At 38.1% G+C, this 18,792-nt stretch overlaps 1 protein-coding gene across 1 annotated transcript in view; it reads left to right on the top strand.

Moving 5' to 3' along the window:
- Positions 1 to 2,253: 2,253 nt before the first annotated feature.
- Positions 2,254 to 18,792, top strand: part of LOC127415792 (ectonucleotide pyrophosphatase/phosphodiesterase family member 1-like) — a 68,776-nt gene continuing 52,237 nt past the window's right edge. The window contains exons 1-6 of the mRNA XM_051654735.1: positions 2,254 to 2,445; positions 3,523 to 3,595; positions 4,539 to 4,664; positions 7,587 to 7,712; positions 14,339 to 14,399; positions 15,887 to 15,984. Coding sequence (XP_051510695.1) covers positions 2,323 to 2,445; positions 3,523 to 3,595; positions 4,539 to 4,664; positions 7,587 to 7,712; positions 14,339 to 14,399; positions 15,887 to 15,984 — 607 coding nt within the window. The 5' untranslated portion in view covers positions 2,254 to 2,322. The remainder of the gene's footprint in view (positions 2,446 to 3,522; positions 3,596 to 4,538; positions 4,665 to 7,586; positions 7,713 to 14,338; positions 14,400 to 15,886; positions 15,985 to 18,792) is intronic.

The raw sequence follows: 18,792 nt of genomic DNA, 5'->3' as shown, positions 1-18,792 counted from the left end.
TATTTTTATCCTGTGCAGTAAGCATTCATGAAACAAAGTGGCTCATGTCTCGTGAACACAAGCGATGCTGCTTCGACCCGTTCGCTGCCCATGGCGACTTCTTCCACTGAAAATACAGAACATTCGGCTACCGAGGAACCATGTAAAACCGCCTTTCATTCATTTTATCATGACTGAAAAGGACAGGATTCACACTGAATTACGATAAGCCGCTGCTTTCTTTAAACATTAAGAAAAGAGAGTGTAAAGATGCTGCAAAACCTGCCAAATGCAATTCAGCACTAAAGTAAATGAACAGCGACTGATAGAAGAAAATATAAACATATTCTGTATTAGACTATACAAAAACTGATTGACTGTTCCACAGAGATCAGGCACAGTTGGCAAATGTTAACTATGAAGTTGATGCAATAAATTTGTTTGTTTTTACCATAACACGTGCTTTCCCATGGTGCTGGACCTTCCCCCATGAACGCGATCTCTGTAGCAGCACTGGATGCTGCGTATATCGGAACATATGTGACTCGATTTGATTTCCAATGACAAAACTGACAAAACTGTGAATAAAGATTTCTGCCTCAGGCATGTTTTGTACATGCAATAACCATTTAATTTAAATATAAAAGATACCGCAAAAATACATTTTTGGAAGTTCAAATAAACCATTCAAAATCCTTTTGGCTCAAAAAACTGAGGGGGCACGTGCCCCTCACTCTTAATGAGCATGAAGCCTCTGTTTGCAACCCTTTTTGCAATGTATTAATTATTTGGTCCACTGATTTAATGTTTTTTGATGAAGTGTCATTTTCTGGCATGTGAGGAGTTGCATTTGACAGCAGACTAGAGTTTGTTATGTATGTAAAATATTATATTTTAATATATAATATATATTTAATATAAATATAATAAAAATGTCCACAAAAAACTGCCATAAAAATATTATATATTAATATTATTTTCCACTTTCAATGAGTTAATTTTTTTAACGAACATCAGTCATGATCATAACTACCAAATATTCATTAATTTTCAGGAGTTTAACCCTATAAATGCCAGTTTGTTTGCATAATGCCACTGTTGTTTTTACACACACACACACACACACACACACACACACACACACACACATGTTGGTGCAGCTATCATTATGAGGACTCTCCATAGACATAATTATTTTTATACTGTTCGAACTATAGATTCTATCCCCTAACCCTTACCCTACCCCTAAACTTAACCCTCACAAAAAACATTAAAACATTGTTTAGTATGTTTTTTAAGTGATTTGAATTATGGGGACACTACAAATGTCCTCATAAACCACATTTATAGCATAATACCCTTGTAATTACCAGTCTGTAACCTAAAAAAAAGTCCTCATAAACCACTTTAACCTGCACCCCCCCCCCCCCCCCCACAGCCCCACATACAAAATACACTCTGACATCCATTCCAACACACCCACACAATTTTAGCTGCATTATTTATTCAATTGGCCTTCAGTGCTCTATAAAACAGCAAACAGAAAATAGGAAAAAAGCACGTATTTGCTCCATAGGCTATACATTAGAAAATGGCGCCATCTGGTGGAAAATATAAAGAAATTAAATTTTGAAGCCAGGACTCCAGAATGAAAGCATAATATCATAAAATTCATGATTTTATGCTTTAATGGCACTGGGATCAAATATTGCAGTTTTAATGGGTTTCAATGGGGACATTTTTGTCCTGAAGGTGTCCTTATTTTGTGTACACAGTGTATTATAGATGTATTACAGGAACTGAGGTTGAAACATCAAATTTCCCCCCAAAATACACACCTTTGGCAAAATTGATGTATTTGGCATTAACACAGCTAAAATGATCGAAAAAACAAAAATGAAAAAGACAAAAATGTCCCGAAGGTCGCACAAGACGCTTCTACCGTCTCTGCCTTCACTATGTTTTGATCTGTTTTGGTGCGTTTGACCAGCCGACATCAGGTACGTATAAATGATGTATATAAATCGCTTCGGAGTATAAATCGCAGGACCTTTCAGATGATGAAAAAATCTGCAGCTTATATTCCGCAAAAAACGGTATTTATTTATTTTGTGGTATTTGCTAGTTTTCCACGGCACACCTGACAATCTTTCACGGCACAGTAGTTGGGAAACACTGTTTTAGCCCACAGCCTCACCCACAACGCCCGCCGCTCATGTTACCTTTGGCTGACTGAACTGCAGCTGGGCGGTCCTCATACTGCATGCATTAGAAAGTCACTAGAGAACAGAGTTTGAAATGAGTGCTTGGAAAACAAACCCGCGCAAGTCACACTGATCAATAATGGATCCAGCGAAGGGGGATGAACGCGAGCACGCCGCCAACCTGCTGGGAACCGGACAGCAGTTTAAACGGACAGAAAGAGCCGCGAAAACAAAGTCAACATACGTGAAAATCCTCTTTGGGGTAAGCGAAATCTCTATAGACTATAGAGAAAAACCATTCCTGACTTTTGAATTAAAATATTTGATCACTGGTGCTGGGAGGAGGCTGTAATGGGATAGTGTCTCATAAAGTGACATCCGTTATCATATCTTTGCAAATAAAATGCTGATGCTAATGTAAGATTATAAAAAGATTGCTCTCTACTATTGATTGGAAAAAAGGTAGATTGGTGAAAACAACTGAGAACAATGAATAACTGCCTGGAGGAAATTTACAATAGGAAAACTATTCTTTCCAGAAACAAAAATCTTTCCCTTTTAATGTGAAATTGACTTGGGAGGTGTTGCATTTTATGGGAGATCTTTCTGTCAGTATATACAGTGTATTTACAGTACATAAATATATACTGTATACAGGCTCCATGTTCCATCTTGAAAACATAAGGTTAGACCTTTTGTTACAAACACATTTCTAACTTTACAAAAAAAAAGCTTGACTGCTCATACATAGTTTAAACACCGCTTCTGTTGTAGCTACAGCAACAGACATCATTTCCTAAGAAAGCGTCCATTGTGTGAAACCGCTCTTAAGACTTATTCATCTGTAAATTCATTTACAATTCAAATTGACTTAAAGTGCATTTAAAGTATTCATTTGATGAGTTTGTGCTGTGTTCCATGGGAATCAAACCCATGACCTTTGGGTTTCCTCCAGATCTACAGGACCAGTTGCTGCTGGTGATCATGATCTTGCCTAGTAGGTCTAGGCAAGATCCCCCCCTACTACTCAATTCTATTTACTATTTCATTCTGTTTAAAGTTTTTGAAACTATAAAAAAATCACTTACTGCGTCTTTACAATACAGAGAAATTATTGGTTGATAAGAATGTTTTTCGAACCCAGACCTAAGCATAAAATCTGAATTATTGACATGTTGTCCCAAGACCAACAACAGTTGGCAAATTCAGGGTCACCAGTGGCTGCTTTATTAAGACACCTGATGAATTTTTCATTAGTGCAAATATTCCTTCTTGTTCTTTACTCAATCTAGTAAATACTCTAGATTAATATGGATATTTCTTGCTTTTCTCTGTATAGGTCCTTCTACTCTGCTTACTGGCTTTAATTCTCACAATCATATTCCTACTGAAACTCCGCTGCACTGAGAAAGGTATCATATACATTTTCTACTGTTTGCAGTTATTCCATTCTTAACTTTCCAATTAAATAAAGGGAAAGTCATCTCATCGTTTACTCACCCTCATCAAGTCATCCCAGATCCATTGTCTGTACAATGCAAGGGAATGGAAGCCAAAACTTTGAAGCTCCAAAAAGCACATAAAGGCAGCATAAAAGTGATCCATAAGACTCCAGAGGTTAAATCCTTGTCTTCAGAAGCAATATGAAGGGTGTGGGCGAGAAACAGATCAAAACTTTTTTTACTATCAATCTCCACTTTCACTTTTACATTCTTCTTCTTTTGTTTTTGGCAATTCACATTCTCCATTCATATCGCCACCTACTGGGCAGGGAGGAGAATTTATAGTAAAAAAGGACTTAAATATTGATCTGTTTCTCACCCACACCTATCATATCACTTCTGAAGACATAGATTTTACCACTGGAGTTGTATAGATAACATTTATGCTGCCTTTGTGTGCTTTTTGGAGTTCTGGCCACCATTCACAAAAAACAAATCTTCATTTGTGTTCTGCAGAAGAAAGAAAATCATACGCATCTGGGACAGCATGAGGGTGAGTAAATGATGAGAGAATTTTCATTTTTGGGTGAACTATCCCTTTAAGTTTCCAGTTTCCTGGTCATACGTTTAGGCCTAGTCTCAGTTTTGATGAAAGATCACCCTTATATTGTGACTCTATCTTGTTTATAAGGATTGCTTAAGAAACTGGCCCTATATGTTTAGATATTTACTTTGACTTTTATTTTATTTTAATATTTTTATTTTATATTTAACTATTTTTAGAGGTCATTGAACTTGAATGATTCCCGGTATCTTTATAACCATAAAGATAACATCAGATAACATCAGAAATTATTCTTGAGATATCATTGTCATTGTTTACATATTGCTTATTTCTTGTGTTTACCATTAGTTAGCAGCTGTAAAAACCGCTGTACATCCAAAAGTCATGATGCTAATTCAGCGTGCCACTGTGACTCTTTATGTGTGAATAAAGGCACCTGCTGTCTGGACTATGAGGAAGTGTGTGTGGAACCAAGTAAGTGATCACACTCTTTCTTTAACTTTTTCCCATTTTCTCTGTCTCTGTTTGGTTTCTGCCCACTGTTTTCTGTCCCTGGCCAATTGTCAATCTCTCTCTCACTCTCTTTCTCTTTCATACCACATCGGATCATGGTAACACTTACAGTGTTTAATTTGAAAAAGTGTTGAGTTACAGTTTAATTGTACACCAGCACATCAGCTTTGTTTGTCTAAGAGAGAAATAGCCCTGCTAAAAAGGCCAGCTTGAATTTCCATGCTTGTCTAGGGTGGTTTATGCTGGTTAATGCTGGTTTGCTGCTGGTCTAGCTGGTGGACTAGCACAGAGAGTGTTTACCAACAAAATGTAACTGGATAACCTGGTTAAAAATCCTGATGGGAAAACCAGCACTATGTCCCATAGGGGCCAGCATCCAAAATGCAACATTGCTAAACAGGTGTCCTGTACTTTTCAGCAGGGAGGGAAAGTTATATTCGAAGTGTTTACAGACACACCATTTATCCAGGAGTAGACTGGAACAACCTAGAAAAAGCCTGGCTTTGCAAACATTAGACACAAGAATGTCTGTTTATACAGTACCATTAACACCTACCTATTGAAAATTCCCTCAGTACAGTGAAAGCTCTGCAGAGTCACTATGGAGTTCTTCATGTTCAGGCTCAAAGTCCCTCCCAGCTGTTTTTTACCCTCATGTTTTGAATCACTCCAATTTCCAAAACAAGAGCCAAATGTTCCTCCCTGTTGCACCTGCTGTGTGCACTGCATGTGGGAGATTTTGCTTTCCTTTGGTGAGTTGCACATAAAGAATCAGTGATTTGCAGTCTGCTGAGATGGACTCTTTTCCTGTCTCCTCCTGTCTCGATTTTTCACATGCACAATACTGTAGAACCTCATTGCCAGTAAAGGGACTTTGCCTTTCACAAATGTATCATATACACACAAAAAATCTGCAGACAATACAGATCTGATTCTGCTGTTTTCAAAGGTAAACTTGTGGGTATACTGTGTATTGACTACATCTCTGTTTGACCTAGAAAAAAGATTCACTGATATGATTCTGGATAAGCACTTTCACGGACTGCAAACACGCGTCTTGACTGCAGATGCTAGACATCCGTGTTAGTCATATTGGGTTAAGCACTTTTGTGACATCTACTGTAGTTGGTGCATGATGGTGTATGATGAAAATGTTGCTTTAACAGTTATAAACCTTTTTTCCCTGCATATAGTTTCTTCGGGTTGAGTTACTTGACAATTCAAGATGAGTGGTAAATCTTTTCAGAGATCCAAATATGCTTTACAGTATGTGCTGCAACAATCAGAATTGGCAAATATATATATATATATATATATATAAACAAATGTGGATGGTGATCTCGATCCATGACTTGTGCACGATATTCAATATAATACAAAAACATTTGAGTCATCTGAAGCCCTACTTATAGCTTTGTTTGAGGATCAGACTAAAATTGATGTAAATTAAATAAAGTATTCACTGAAAACATTCACCACCTTCTTCTTCAGATTTTTAAAGAAATGTTCCAGGTTCAATAGAAGTTAAAAGAATTGTTTACTCACCCTCATGCCATCCCAGATGTGTATGACTTTCTTTCTTCTGAAGAACACAAATTAAGATTTTTAGAAGAATATTTCAGCTCTGTAGGTCCTCACAATGCAAGTGAATGGGTACCAAAATGTTGATGCTCCAAGAAGCACATAAAGGCAGCATAAAAGTAATCCATGCGACTGCAGTGTTTAAATCCATATCTTCAGAAGTGATATAATAAGAGTGGGTGAGAAACAGATCAATATTTATGTCCTTTTTACTATCAATCTCCACTTTCACATTCCTCTTATTTTGTTTTTGGCGATTTGCATTCTTCATGCATATTGGCACCTACTGGGCAGGGAGAAGAATTTATAGTAAAAAAAGGACTTCGATATTGATCAGTTTCTCACCCACACATATCATATCACTTCTGAAGACATGGATTTGACTTGACTTTGACTTGCATTGAATGGGCTGACAGAGCTGAAATATTCTTCTAAAAATGGTTGTGTCCTGCATAAGAAAGAAACACATCTGGGATGGCATGAGGGTGAGTAAATGATAAATAATGAGAGAATATTCATTTTTGAGTGAACTATCCCTTTAAGACCCGAGTGTGACTGCTGTGTGCATTTTCCATTTCCATTTTTGATTTGTAACTAGCACTTAATAAATAAGCAACAATAATAATAATAATAATTCTAGAGCAAATAGTTTTCCTACAAATTGATGTCCACATATGCACTCAGAGAGACTACGTTGTGAAATTTTAAATAATACTAAGCTATAGAAAGCCAGATTTTTTTCATCAAAATGTTTATTATATTTCCAGGAGTGTTGGCTATTCATGTTTTTGAGACGTTATAGACATTACAGCTGATTTTCTATCAAGCTGAATTAATAATTCTTATTCAAAGTAATGTCCATCATCATCCAATCACTACCAACCATGTTAAAATAAAATTTTGCATTATAAAATTCTGAATCTATGTAATTGATTATCATTGTCCCATGTCTGCTAAACATGCTGAGCAGTCCATACATCATCTGCTTCCTGAAACTGAACTTTTGGTCGGATGTTAGGAGTGAATGCACTTGATTGCATAGGAAAGCTATAGGATGCTCCCTTGCTCCCTATTTAGTGAATGACTTAGCGTCCAGTGTGCTGTCTGTCTGCACTGGTCTCAGAACAGTTTGAAATGCATCTTATTTTCATCCTAACTCCATATAAAGCCTCTGAAAGCAACATTTTTTCAGCTTTTGGATGAACCCATTGATTCTCGATGTAAAAATGCACAATGAATATATAGGAATCCACCTCTCTCATTATACTTAATACCACTTCTTCATTTGTCAATGACTTTCAGGTCAACACTGGACTTGCTCGAAATTCCGCTGTGGCGAGGAGCGCTTGAAAAACAGCCTCTGTTCCTGCTCTGCAGATTGTGTCAAAGTGGGTGACTGTTGTTCAAACTACAAGAGCACATGTGAAGGTAAATGACATGCTTTGCTCTTTATTCCATTTTCATCAAGTAACTGTATATGTTTTCATTTTGTTTGTAGTCATTTATTTCATACAAAAGAAAATCCATATGACAACAACTTGTCAAAAGGGACTTTTAAGATGGTTAAAACAATCCCATAAGCATTGTATAAAGCTTCAAGTGTATTTGCCAAGTTAAAAAAGTTGCTTGGTCCTGGAGCTCATCTCTAGTCAGCAGGATAAAGAGCAGTGAAGTTTCTACACTGTTTTCACAGGCAGTTATTTGAAAAAATATATATATTTTCAGGGGGGCCTGGGTAGCTCAGCGAGTATTGACGCTGACTACCACCCCTGGAGTCGCGAGTTACAATCCAGGGTGTGCTGAGTGACTCCAGCCAGGTCTCCTAAGCAACCAAATTGGCCCGGTTGCTAGGGAGGGTAGAGTCACATGGGGTAACTTCCTCGTGGTCACGATTAGTGGTTCTCGCTCTCAATGGGGCACATGGTAAATTGTGCGTGGATTGCAGAGAGTAGCATGAGCCTTGCAGTGAGTCTCCGCGGTGTCATGCACAATGAGCCACATGATAAGATGCGTTGATTGACAGTCTCAGAAGCAGAGGCAACTGAGACTTGTCCTCCGCCACCCGGGTTGAGGTGAGTAACCGTGCCACCACGAGGACCTACTAAGTAGTGGGAATTGGGCATTCAAAATTGGGAGATTAGGGGATACTGTATTACATAGAATATATATATATATATATATATATATATATATATATATATATATATATATATATATATATATACAGGTGCATCTCAATAAATTAGAATGTCGTGGAAAAGTTCATTTATTTCAGTAATTCAACTCAAATTGTGAAACTCGTGTATTAAATAAATTCAGTGCACACAGACTGAAGTAGTTTAAGTCTTTGGTTCTTTTAATTGCGATGATTTTGGCTCACATTTAACAAAAACCCACCAATTCACTATCTCAAAAAATTAGAATACATCATAAGACCAATAAAAAAAACTTTTTTAGTGAATTGTTGGCCTTCTGGAAAGTATGTTCATTTACTGTATATGTACTCAATACTTGGTAGGGGCTCCTTTTGCTTTAATTACTGCCTCAATTCGGCGTGGCATGGAGGTGATCAGTTTGTGGCACTGCTGAGGTGGTATGGAAGCTCAGGTTTCTTTGACAGTGGCCTTCAGCTCATCTGCATTTTTTGGTCTCTTGTTTCTCATTTTCCTCTTGACAATACCCCATAGATTCTCTATGGGGTTCAGGTCTGGTGAGTTTGCTGGCCAGTCAAGCACACCAACACCATGGTCATTTAACCAACTTTTGGTGCTTTTGGCAGTGTGGGCAGGTGCCAAATCCTGCTGGAAAATGAAATCAGCATCTTTAAAAAGCTGGTCAGCAGAAGGAAGCATGAATTGCTCCAAAATTTCTTGGTAAACGGGTGCAGTGACTTTGGTTTTCAAAAAACACAATGGACCAACACCAGCAGATGACATTGCACCCCAAATCATCACAGACTGTGGAAACTTAACACTGGACTTCAAGCAACTTGGGCTATGAGCTTCTCCACCCTTCCTCCAGACTCTAGGACCTTGGTTTCCAAATGAAATACAAAACTTGCTCTCATCTGAAAAGAGGACTTTGGACCACTGGGCAACAGTCCAGTTCTTCTTCTCCTTAGCCCAGATAAGACGCCTCTGACGTTGTCTGTGGTTCAGGAGTGGCTTAACAAGAGGAATACGACAACTGTAGCCAAATTCCTTGACATGCCCCAGCCTCAGTCCATTCCTTGTGAAGTTCACCCAAATTCTTGAATCGATTTTGCTTGACAATCATAAGGCTGTGGTTCTCTCGGTTGGTTGTGCATCTTTTTCTTCCACACTTTTTCCTTCCACTCAACTTTCTGTTAACATGCTTGGATACAGCACTCTGTGAACAGCCATCTTCTTTGGCAATGAATGTTTGTGGCTTACCCTCCTTGTGAAGGGTGTCAATGATTGTCTTCTGGACAACTGTCAGATCAGCAGTCTTCCCCATGATTGTGTAGCCTAGTGAACCAAACTGAGAGACCATTCTGAAGGCTCAGGAAACCTTTGCAGGTGTTTTGAGTTGATTAGCTGATTGGCATGTCACCATATTCTAATTTTTTGAGATAGTGAATTGGTGGGTTTTTGTTAAATGTGAGCCAAAATCATCACAATTAAAAGAACCAAAGACTTAAACTACTTCAGTCTGTGTGCAGTGAATTTATTTAATACACGAGTTTCACAATTTGAGTTGAATTACTGAAATAAATGAACTTTTCCACGACATTCTAATTTATTGAGATGCACCTGTATATATACTGTATATATTTTCACAAATGTTCACCTCATGTCTAAGTGCTGATCTCTTGTTTTGGGCATGTTTGGACAGAATGGCTGATAGTGACAAACATATTTCTTTGTAGGATATTTGTGTGAGAGGTTAAAGGGATAGTTCAACCAAAAATGAAAATTCTCTCATTATTTACACACCCTCATGCAATCCCAGATGTGGGATTGCATGAGGAAACAAAGATTTTTAGAAAAATGTTCTGCTCAGTAGGTCCATACAATGCAAGTGAATGGTGATCAGACCTTTATAGCTCCAAAAATCACATAAAGGAAACATAGAAGTAATTCATAAGACTCCAGTGGTTATATCTGTATCTTCAGAAGCAATATAATAGGTGTGCATGAGAAACAGAACAATATGTTATTCTAAATCTCCACTTTTTTTTTAATTAACACATTTTTATTGATTCATGCAGCAAATCACACAGACATAATAGAAAATACAACCTCAAAACTTTTTTTTTTTCCTACCCAAGCAATAATTCCTCCACCCCACCTGACACAAACAAGCACTCTAGTGCTTTTTTTTTGTTTGGATTTTTCCCCTTTTTCTCCCTATTTGGAATGCCCAATTCCCAATGTGCTTTCTATAAGTCCTTGTGGTCGTGTAGCGATTTGCCTCAGTCCAGGTGGTGGAGGATGAATCCCAGTTGCCTCTGTGTCTGAGACTGTCAACCAATGCATCTTATCACGTGGCTTGTTGAGCATGTTGCCATAGTGACATAGTGCGTGTGGAGGCTTCACGCCATCCACTGCGGCAACCACGCTCAACTCACCACATGCCCCCTGGCTCTACCCTTTTAATATTCCCTTCCAATTCCACAAGTTCTTGTGCTTTGGATTTTTTGAGGAATTTGGCATACTGTATGATCCAACTCCTAAGAACCTTCTTAAGTGCCTCCCAAGCCTAGCCCACAGAGGATACTGAGGACCAGTTGGTCTCCATATAAATATTGATTTCAGCCTTTAATATTTGTTGGAAATCTGGATTTTGCAAAAGGATACATTAAAGCGCCAACTATATGATTTCTTTTTCTCCATATGTGTCTCTAAACTCACCAGGGCGTGATCTGAGACTAAGATGTTTCAAATTGAGATGAAATGAGGGACTTAGATATATAAAAAAAAAAAAATCTATTCTAGAACAGATTTTATGAACTGATGAAAAAATGTATAGTCCCTACCAGATGTGTTCAAAAGTCGCCAGATATCTGCAAAACCAAGATTTTTACACATCCTGTGAAGTGTCATTGTTGCTCCAGGAGGCTTACACACTTTCGCTTCACTATGATCAAGAACTGAGTCCATCAAAAGATTAAAGTCTCCTCCCAATATTATATCATAAGGGGTGTCAGCGGTTTGCAACATCCCTTCAAGATCTATAAAAAAGCCCTGGTCATCAGCATTAGGTGCATAAATATTAGACAAAATCAGCCTTTGTCCCTGAATTTCAACTAAAACAATAATGATTCTTCCTAATTTATCCTTAATCTATTTGAGATATTTGAATTGTAGATGTTTATTTATCAATATAATAACTCCCTTGCTCTTAATTGGGCCAGCACTAAAAAAAAATGTCCATCCCATATCTTCCCAAATTGTTCAGCTTCCTGTGGGGAAAGGTGTGTTTCTTGAAGAAACACTATATCATATTTTTTACGCTTAATAAAAGTAACAACCTTTCTTCTTTTTATGGGGTGCCCCATCCCATTCACATTCTGTGTGGAGAGGGATAATCCATTCATATTAACGATTGACATCTTGTTATAATAGAAAAAAAATGTGTGTCAAAAACAAGATAATACAGACCACAATCCCCATTAGTGCAAGAATCAAACCCCGAAAACGTGCGCATTAATCCCGTGCACGAGAGCGCCAACCGGCGTCAATCCCTCCAAACTCAAAAGGTCCGTGCACACCCGCAAGAGCCCCCGCGACAAGTTTGCCATCGGATCGCTCAATTTTGCCTCACAAATTTGTAAGGCAAAATTACATAACAGAAAATACTTTGTAAAACAAACCTCTGCCAATAGGCATCATAAACACACATAACGTATAGATTCATTCACAGAACTGACTCAAAGATGTGTTCTTCCACAAAACAAAATTCCAGCCGCTATAAACCATTCAGTGTCCTCAAACAGTCAAACAGATGAATGGTGAACCAGTTGCTTTTGAATGCAGCAGATGACGTAATTATTCCAATGTCCCGCAGAAAAACTCCGCAAATCAAACCCCAGCCAACAGGAGCCATTAAAACAAAGAACGTGCAGATTCATCCACAAAACTGTCCCAAAGCAGTGTTACTCCATAAAGCAAACTCCAGCCGTTAGGCGGAACCATCACAAACAGCAGCAATACAGGAATCCCGGTTCCTCGGGTGATCAACAGTCAAGTTCACTCAGAGGGCACATGAAAAGAATACACCATGACTTACTCAGACTGCTAACTGTAAAAAAGACATCCTTTGTGTGGGCATGTAAACATTTTGCGGTCATCCGTAGTGTCTAATCTCAATCTGGCCGGGAACTTCAGTGCAGAAGTGATCTTCCGTCAATGCAAAAGATTCTTTAAGGAAAGTGTTATTCCACCAAACAGACTCCAGCCGCCAGGAGGAGTCAAAGCAAAAAGAAACAAAAATGACACCCAACTTCCTCCAAACAGTAGAGTCAATGAACAGCGAGTCGATCCACTTACATGAGAAAAACCCCAATGGTTTACTCACTCATAGATTGTATAAAAGACAGTGCTTGTTTCAGACACGTGAATACTTTGCGACCGTCTTTCGTCTCTATTCTCATTCTGGCCGGAAACATCAGTGCAAAAACGATATTTCTTTGATGCAAAAGTTTCTTACATTCCTTGAATCGCTCGCGTTTATCTCTTGTCAAATTCGCAAAGTCCGGGAACAAGAAAATACTGTGATTCTTCCAAGAAAGCCTTCCCTCGCCTGGTGCAACACAAGATCTTTATTGGATGATCTCAGAAATTTGACCAAAATTGATCGGGGCCTGTTTCCCTCAGTAGATCTACCAGCCAGAACTCTGTGAGCTTGCTCGATTTCCAGCCCGCGGCCTGTTATGTCGAGCAGACTCGGGAAGAGTTCATCCAAGAATTTCACCATATCTCTGCCATCCTCATGCTCAGGAATTCCAACAATTTGGACGTTATTCCTGCGATTTCTATTCTCAAGATCTTTAATAATAAAGATCTTTCCCTCTCTGATGACTCAAGACAATCGATTTGTCTCTCAACATCCGTCACTCGTGTGACTAACTCCGAGAATTTTGTTTCCATCGCCGTAATTGATCGACGTATAACAGCGAGATCCTCCAAGTCAGCAAGAATCCTCGTCAGCATCACCGACATGTTGGACAGTTGACGCTGGATCTCCTCTCTCGTCGCACCAACCAAATCGAGTCCCCGGTCTGTAGGCCTGACGGGGCTTTTCATCCTGAGCACGTAAGTGTCTTTTAATGTCTCCAGAGCCCGAGGATTTTGACTTCTTTGCCATATTTTACCTCAAAGAGCAAATGTGTAACTGACTGTATCGAATTTCACCAGGTTATCACATAAAAATTATTAAAAATTTAGCAAAGTGTGCAGAGCTCAGTGCTCACACGTCTGCTCCCTGCATGGCGTCACGTGACCTCTCCTAAATCTCCACTTTAACTTTCACTTTCAGATGTGAATTTTCATTTTTGTGTGAACTTTCCCTTTAAGATTTTCTGGGTGTAGCTACAATGGATGCATTGGAACATCACTTATGTCTGCTCTTAGAATCTTCTGAACAGAAAAATTTATCATACATGACACAGTGTTATAAACACAGTAGTGTCTGCTCAGTATCCCAGAAGTTGGTTTACCTTAGTAATGTATATCTGCACAATCACAGCCATACTGTCAGTACTATAGCCTGCTGGCTGCTAATTAATATCACTTGAAATGGTGCCTGGACTATGTTGCCTGGATCTAATTGTTTATGTCATTAGAAGACTAGAAAGGCAGAGTTCCTGAAGCTAGATCGATTGTGTCTGAAAATTGATGTGCAATGTTATTTTGATTCTATGATCCAAAAATTCAACCCTATTCCTCCCTCGAAAATGTTCCTCATTGCCCTTTCATTTCTCTTTTCTCACTCATCAGTTGATGCAAACTTTAGAAAATTAAATGGCAAAAAGAACTAATACACCTGACCAGAGATCTGAATTAGCTTTCTATTCCTATTTTATTTCACAGGTGCAAAAACATGGCTTGAAGAGGACTGTGAGGACATCAGGACTCTTCAATGTCCCGCTGGGTAACAGATTTAGTTGAAAAGACCATATTTTCTAATGTCTAATATAGGGTCATGTACCTTGGGAATTGCTATCATAAATTTAAATGCCCCTTTATTATCCCAGTCATTGGTAAAGGAATACTTTTAGCGCATTTAATGCAAGTTTATGCTTGTATTTCTTTTGTTTTCCCACCACATCTCTAAGAGAATCATTTTTTTTTTTTTTTATTATTTCTTTTTTTATCATCAACTTTTGGTATAAAAGGAAAGGGTATCTATATACAACATATAGTTGTGTGCAACTATACTGAATATAAATGAGTCTGTTTAGATGCACAGAGAAATGTTTAGGCGAGTGTGTGTTTATGCCTTGGGGTAAATGGACTGTGTAGTCCATGTTGTCTTTTCCATGAGCTACAATAAACTTACCCTGAAATACATTCAGCTTTGCCTATAATGGCATTTACTGTCAATGACATGAATAGACAATTTAATGAGCCATATGCTCCTTTTGATACACTTTAAAACAGCTTTTTGCTTCCTTTTTAAATGTATGGTTATTATGTAGGGCAATACAAAACATTGTCTAACTGAAAAAAATAAATAAATGCACATAATGAGCTGGGGAGCATGTAATGTTCAGGAAAATTGCACATTATGTTACAGTGAACCTGGAGGTCTTATGTTTTAATTTGTTTAACTTAATTTATAATACTTTGAAATGGAATGGTCTGGCAATACTTGAGCGAATGTTTTATCGATAATTCCATGCTTTCTTTCTAAAGGCAGTCTTTGCAGTTGTGAAGGATATTAATGTAAATTGTTTAGGATGGTTGATTTGATGGGTCTCTAAGGAGACAGAGAAAATCAACTATAAATCAACTTTATAGTGTTGCCATTACAGATCAAGACATCTAACGCACACACACACACGCACACACACACAAACATTTCAAGCAGAGGACAAAATGTTCCTAGTGAATTTCTACTTTTAAAGAATGTCTATTAAAACCCTCATGTTTGATAACGTTTATTGTGCACTTTTACTCCAATTGGCAGTTTCGATCAAATAAAGTAAAACATTTTGAAAATCCAGTCCAGTTATCATCCTGGAAACAATGTTTATTGTGCACTTTTACTCCAATTTCATGTAAAAAACATTTGGCAGTTCGATCAAATAAAGTAAAAAAATTTGAAAATCACAAGTGATATTATTTCTGCATCATTCAACTGGTTAATTCTGGTTCCAGGCAAATGTAGTATAGGGTTATCCAGTTATTCTTTTCATACAGCACTTTGCACACTGTGCACAGTATACATACAACTGTATATGCCGCAGCAATAGTAAGAGTAGTAAAGCCCCAAACCAGCAGCAGCTGTTCTCTGAAACGGTGCTCATGCTTCACTGCTATTTTTAACCAAACATGAGTACTAAAAGAGGAAGTAACATATTTTGTTTTTGCATGGTATGAAAAACACATTTTTAAAAAACGAATCTTTTCCCTCAGATTTTCTAAACCGCCACTGCTCCTGGTGTCTATGGATGGATTCAGGGCAGGATACATGAATGCGTACTGCAGCCTTCTTCCCATCATCAACAAACTCAGTATGTCACATAAACTCAATCTAAAGTTTGACCCTTTTAGCCCCATAAAGGCAGTTGTTCTATTAAAATCTAATAGAAACCACTACTTCGAGTACTTCGAGTATTTTTACTAAAAATGTAACAAAATTATGGTATGAAACAGTTCCCAACAGATCCTGTTTTGTGTTGTTATAGCAGTCCACATATCCAGGCCCACACAGAATCTGCGCCCCCAGAATGCAGATTTCCGCGGAATTGTAATTCATAAAATTCTATAGACATTATAAGAATGAGCCAGGTCATTCATATACGTATAATAATGGCGGCTGTATTAGATGTCCCGCTTACAATTAAAGCCAATCGTTAAAGCCAAAGCTATGCTTTAAGCCAGTGGTTCTCAACTGGTTTTGCTTCGGGATCCAGATTTTACACTGGACATCAAATGGCGACCCACCATAGTAAAAAAACATAACCTGTATTTAATGTATCCTGGGTCGCATTTTCTTTTATCTTGCATAGTTTTGTTCATGGTTTTCCAGTATAAATGCATGCATCAAGTGACATTTTTTTGTTGTTGTTGACTCTCTTCCCCCTTTTAGAAGTTGATGAGCATATTGATGAGCCCATTATATACAGGTGCATCTCAATAAATTAGAATGTTGTGGAAAACTTCATTTATTTCAGTAATTCAACTCAAATTGTAAAACTCGTGTATTAAATAAATTCAATGCACACAGACTGAAGTAGTTTAAGTCTTTGGTTCTTTTAATTGTGATGATTTTGGCTCACATTTAACAAAAACCCACCAATTCACTATCTCAAAAAATTGGAATATGGTGACATGCCAATCAGCTAATCAACTCAAAACACCTGCAAAGGTTTCCTGAGCCTTCAAAATGGTCTCTCAGTTTGGTTCACTAGGCTACACAATCATGGGGAAGACTGCTGATCTGACAGTTGTCCAGAAGACAATCATTGACACCCTTCACAAGGAGGTTAAGCCACAAACATTCATTGCCAAAGAAGCTGGCTGTTCACAGAGTGCTGTATCCAAGCATGTTAACAGAAAGTTGAGTGGAAGGAAAAAGTGTGGAAGAAAAAGATGAACAACCAACCGAGAGAACCGCAGCCTTATGAGGATTGTCAAGCAAAATCGATTCAAGAATTTGGGTGAACTTCACAAGGAATGGACTGAGGCTGGGGTCAAGGCATTAAGAGCCACCACACACAGACATGTCAAGGAATTTGGCTACAGTTGTCGTATTCCTCTTGTTAAGCCACTCCTGAACCACAGACAACGTCAGAGGCGTCTTACCTGGGCTAAGGAGAAGAAGAACTGGACTGTTGCCCAGTGGTCCTAAGTCCTCTTTTCAGATGAGAGCAAGTTTTGTATTTCATTTGGAAACCAAGGTCCTAGAGTCTGGAGGAAGGGTGGAGAAGCTCATAGCCCAAGTTGCTTGAAGTCCAGTGTTAAGTTTCCACAGTCTGTGATGATTTGGGGTGCAATGTCATCTGCTGGTGTTGGTCCATTGTGTTCTTTGAAAACCAAAGTCACTGCACCCGTTTACCAAGAAATTTTGGAGCACTTCATGCTTCCTTCTGCTGACCAGCTTTTTAAAGATGCTGATTTCATTTTCCAGCAGGATTTGGCACCTGCCCACACTGCCAAAAGCACCAAAAGTTGGTTAAATGACCATGGTGTTGGTGTGCTTGACTGGCCAGCAAACTCACCAGACCTGAACCCCATAGAGAATCTATGGGGTATTGTCAAGAGGAAAATGAGAAACAAGAGACCAAAAAATACAGATGAGCTGAAGGCCACTATCAAAGAAACCTGGGCTACCATACCACCTCGGCAGTGCCACAAACTGATCACCTCCATGCCACGCCAAATTGAGGCAGTAATTAAAGCAAAAGGAGCCCCTACCAAGTATTGAGTACATATACAGTAAATGAACATACTTTCCAGAAGGCCAACAATTCACTAAAAATGTTTTTTTTATTGGTCTTATGATGTATTCTAATTTTTTAAGATAGTGAATTGGTGGGTTTTTGTTAAATGTGAGCCAAAATCATCACAATTAAAAGAACCAAAGACTTAAACTACTTCAGTCTGTGTGCATTGAATTTATTTAATACACAAGTTTCACAATTTGAGTTGAATTACTGAAATAAATGAACTTTTCCACGACATTCTAATTTATTGAGATGCACCTGTATATTATCCAGTTTATTTCCTAATATCAAAAATCATTCTAACAGAACATATATTACACAGGAGGAAAACTTTATTCATAATTTATCCACAAGTCTTGGAGGTCCAGACTTTAAAGCCATTTATGTATTTGCCCTTATATTTACAGTGTAATGATATATAAGTACAGGCATAAGACCATTATGGCCCCTCATTACTATGGCTATAGGTCAATGAAGCTAGTTTTTCTAATAATAATAATAATATAATAATAATAAATTATAGTGTTAATGAAAAATAGTACAGATTCTACCTAATAGATTATTTAATATGAAACTATAACATTTGTCAAAATATCACAGTTACTGTTACTACTGTAAAATCGTGAAATATTTTTGTATGGGTGATGTAATTTTAAAAACAACTTTATTTTGGCACATAGCACAGTGTTGCTCTGTTCCACCACACTGCTGTTTATAATGTTGGGGCTGCCTGTTTGAGAGGTTTGACCTCCTACATAGCGATTTAAACTAGAAAAATTCTCACTAGAATTCAAATGGGCGTTGATGCACGGCAGGGATACAGTGGATCAGAGAGCAGATCATTGGCGCGAGTTGTTCCATTACACTCGTGCG

Source organism: Myxocyprinus asiaticus, chromosome 25 (genome assembly GCF_019703515.2).
Source record: "Myxocyprinus asiaticus isolate MX2 ecotype Aquarium Trade chromosome 25, UBuf_Myxa_2, whole genome shotgun sequence".
NCBI classification, from domain to species: domain Eukaryota; kingdom Metazoa; phylum Chordata; class Actinopteri; order Cypriniformes; family Catostomidae; genus Myxocyprinus; species Myxocyprinus asiaticus.
The sequence above is the reverse complement of the archived record's forward strand: the minus strand, read 5'-3'. Positions and strand labels throughout refer to the sequence as shown.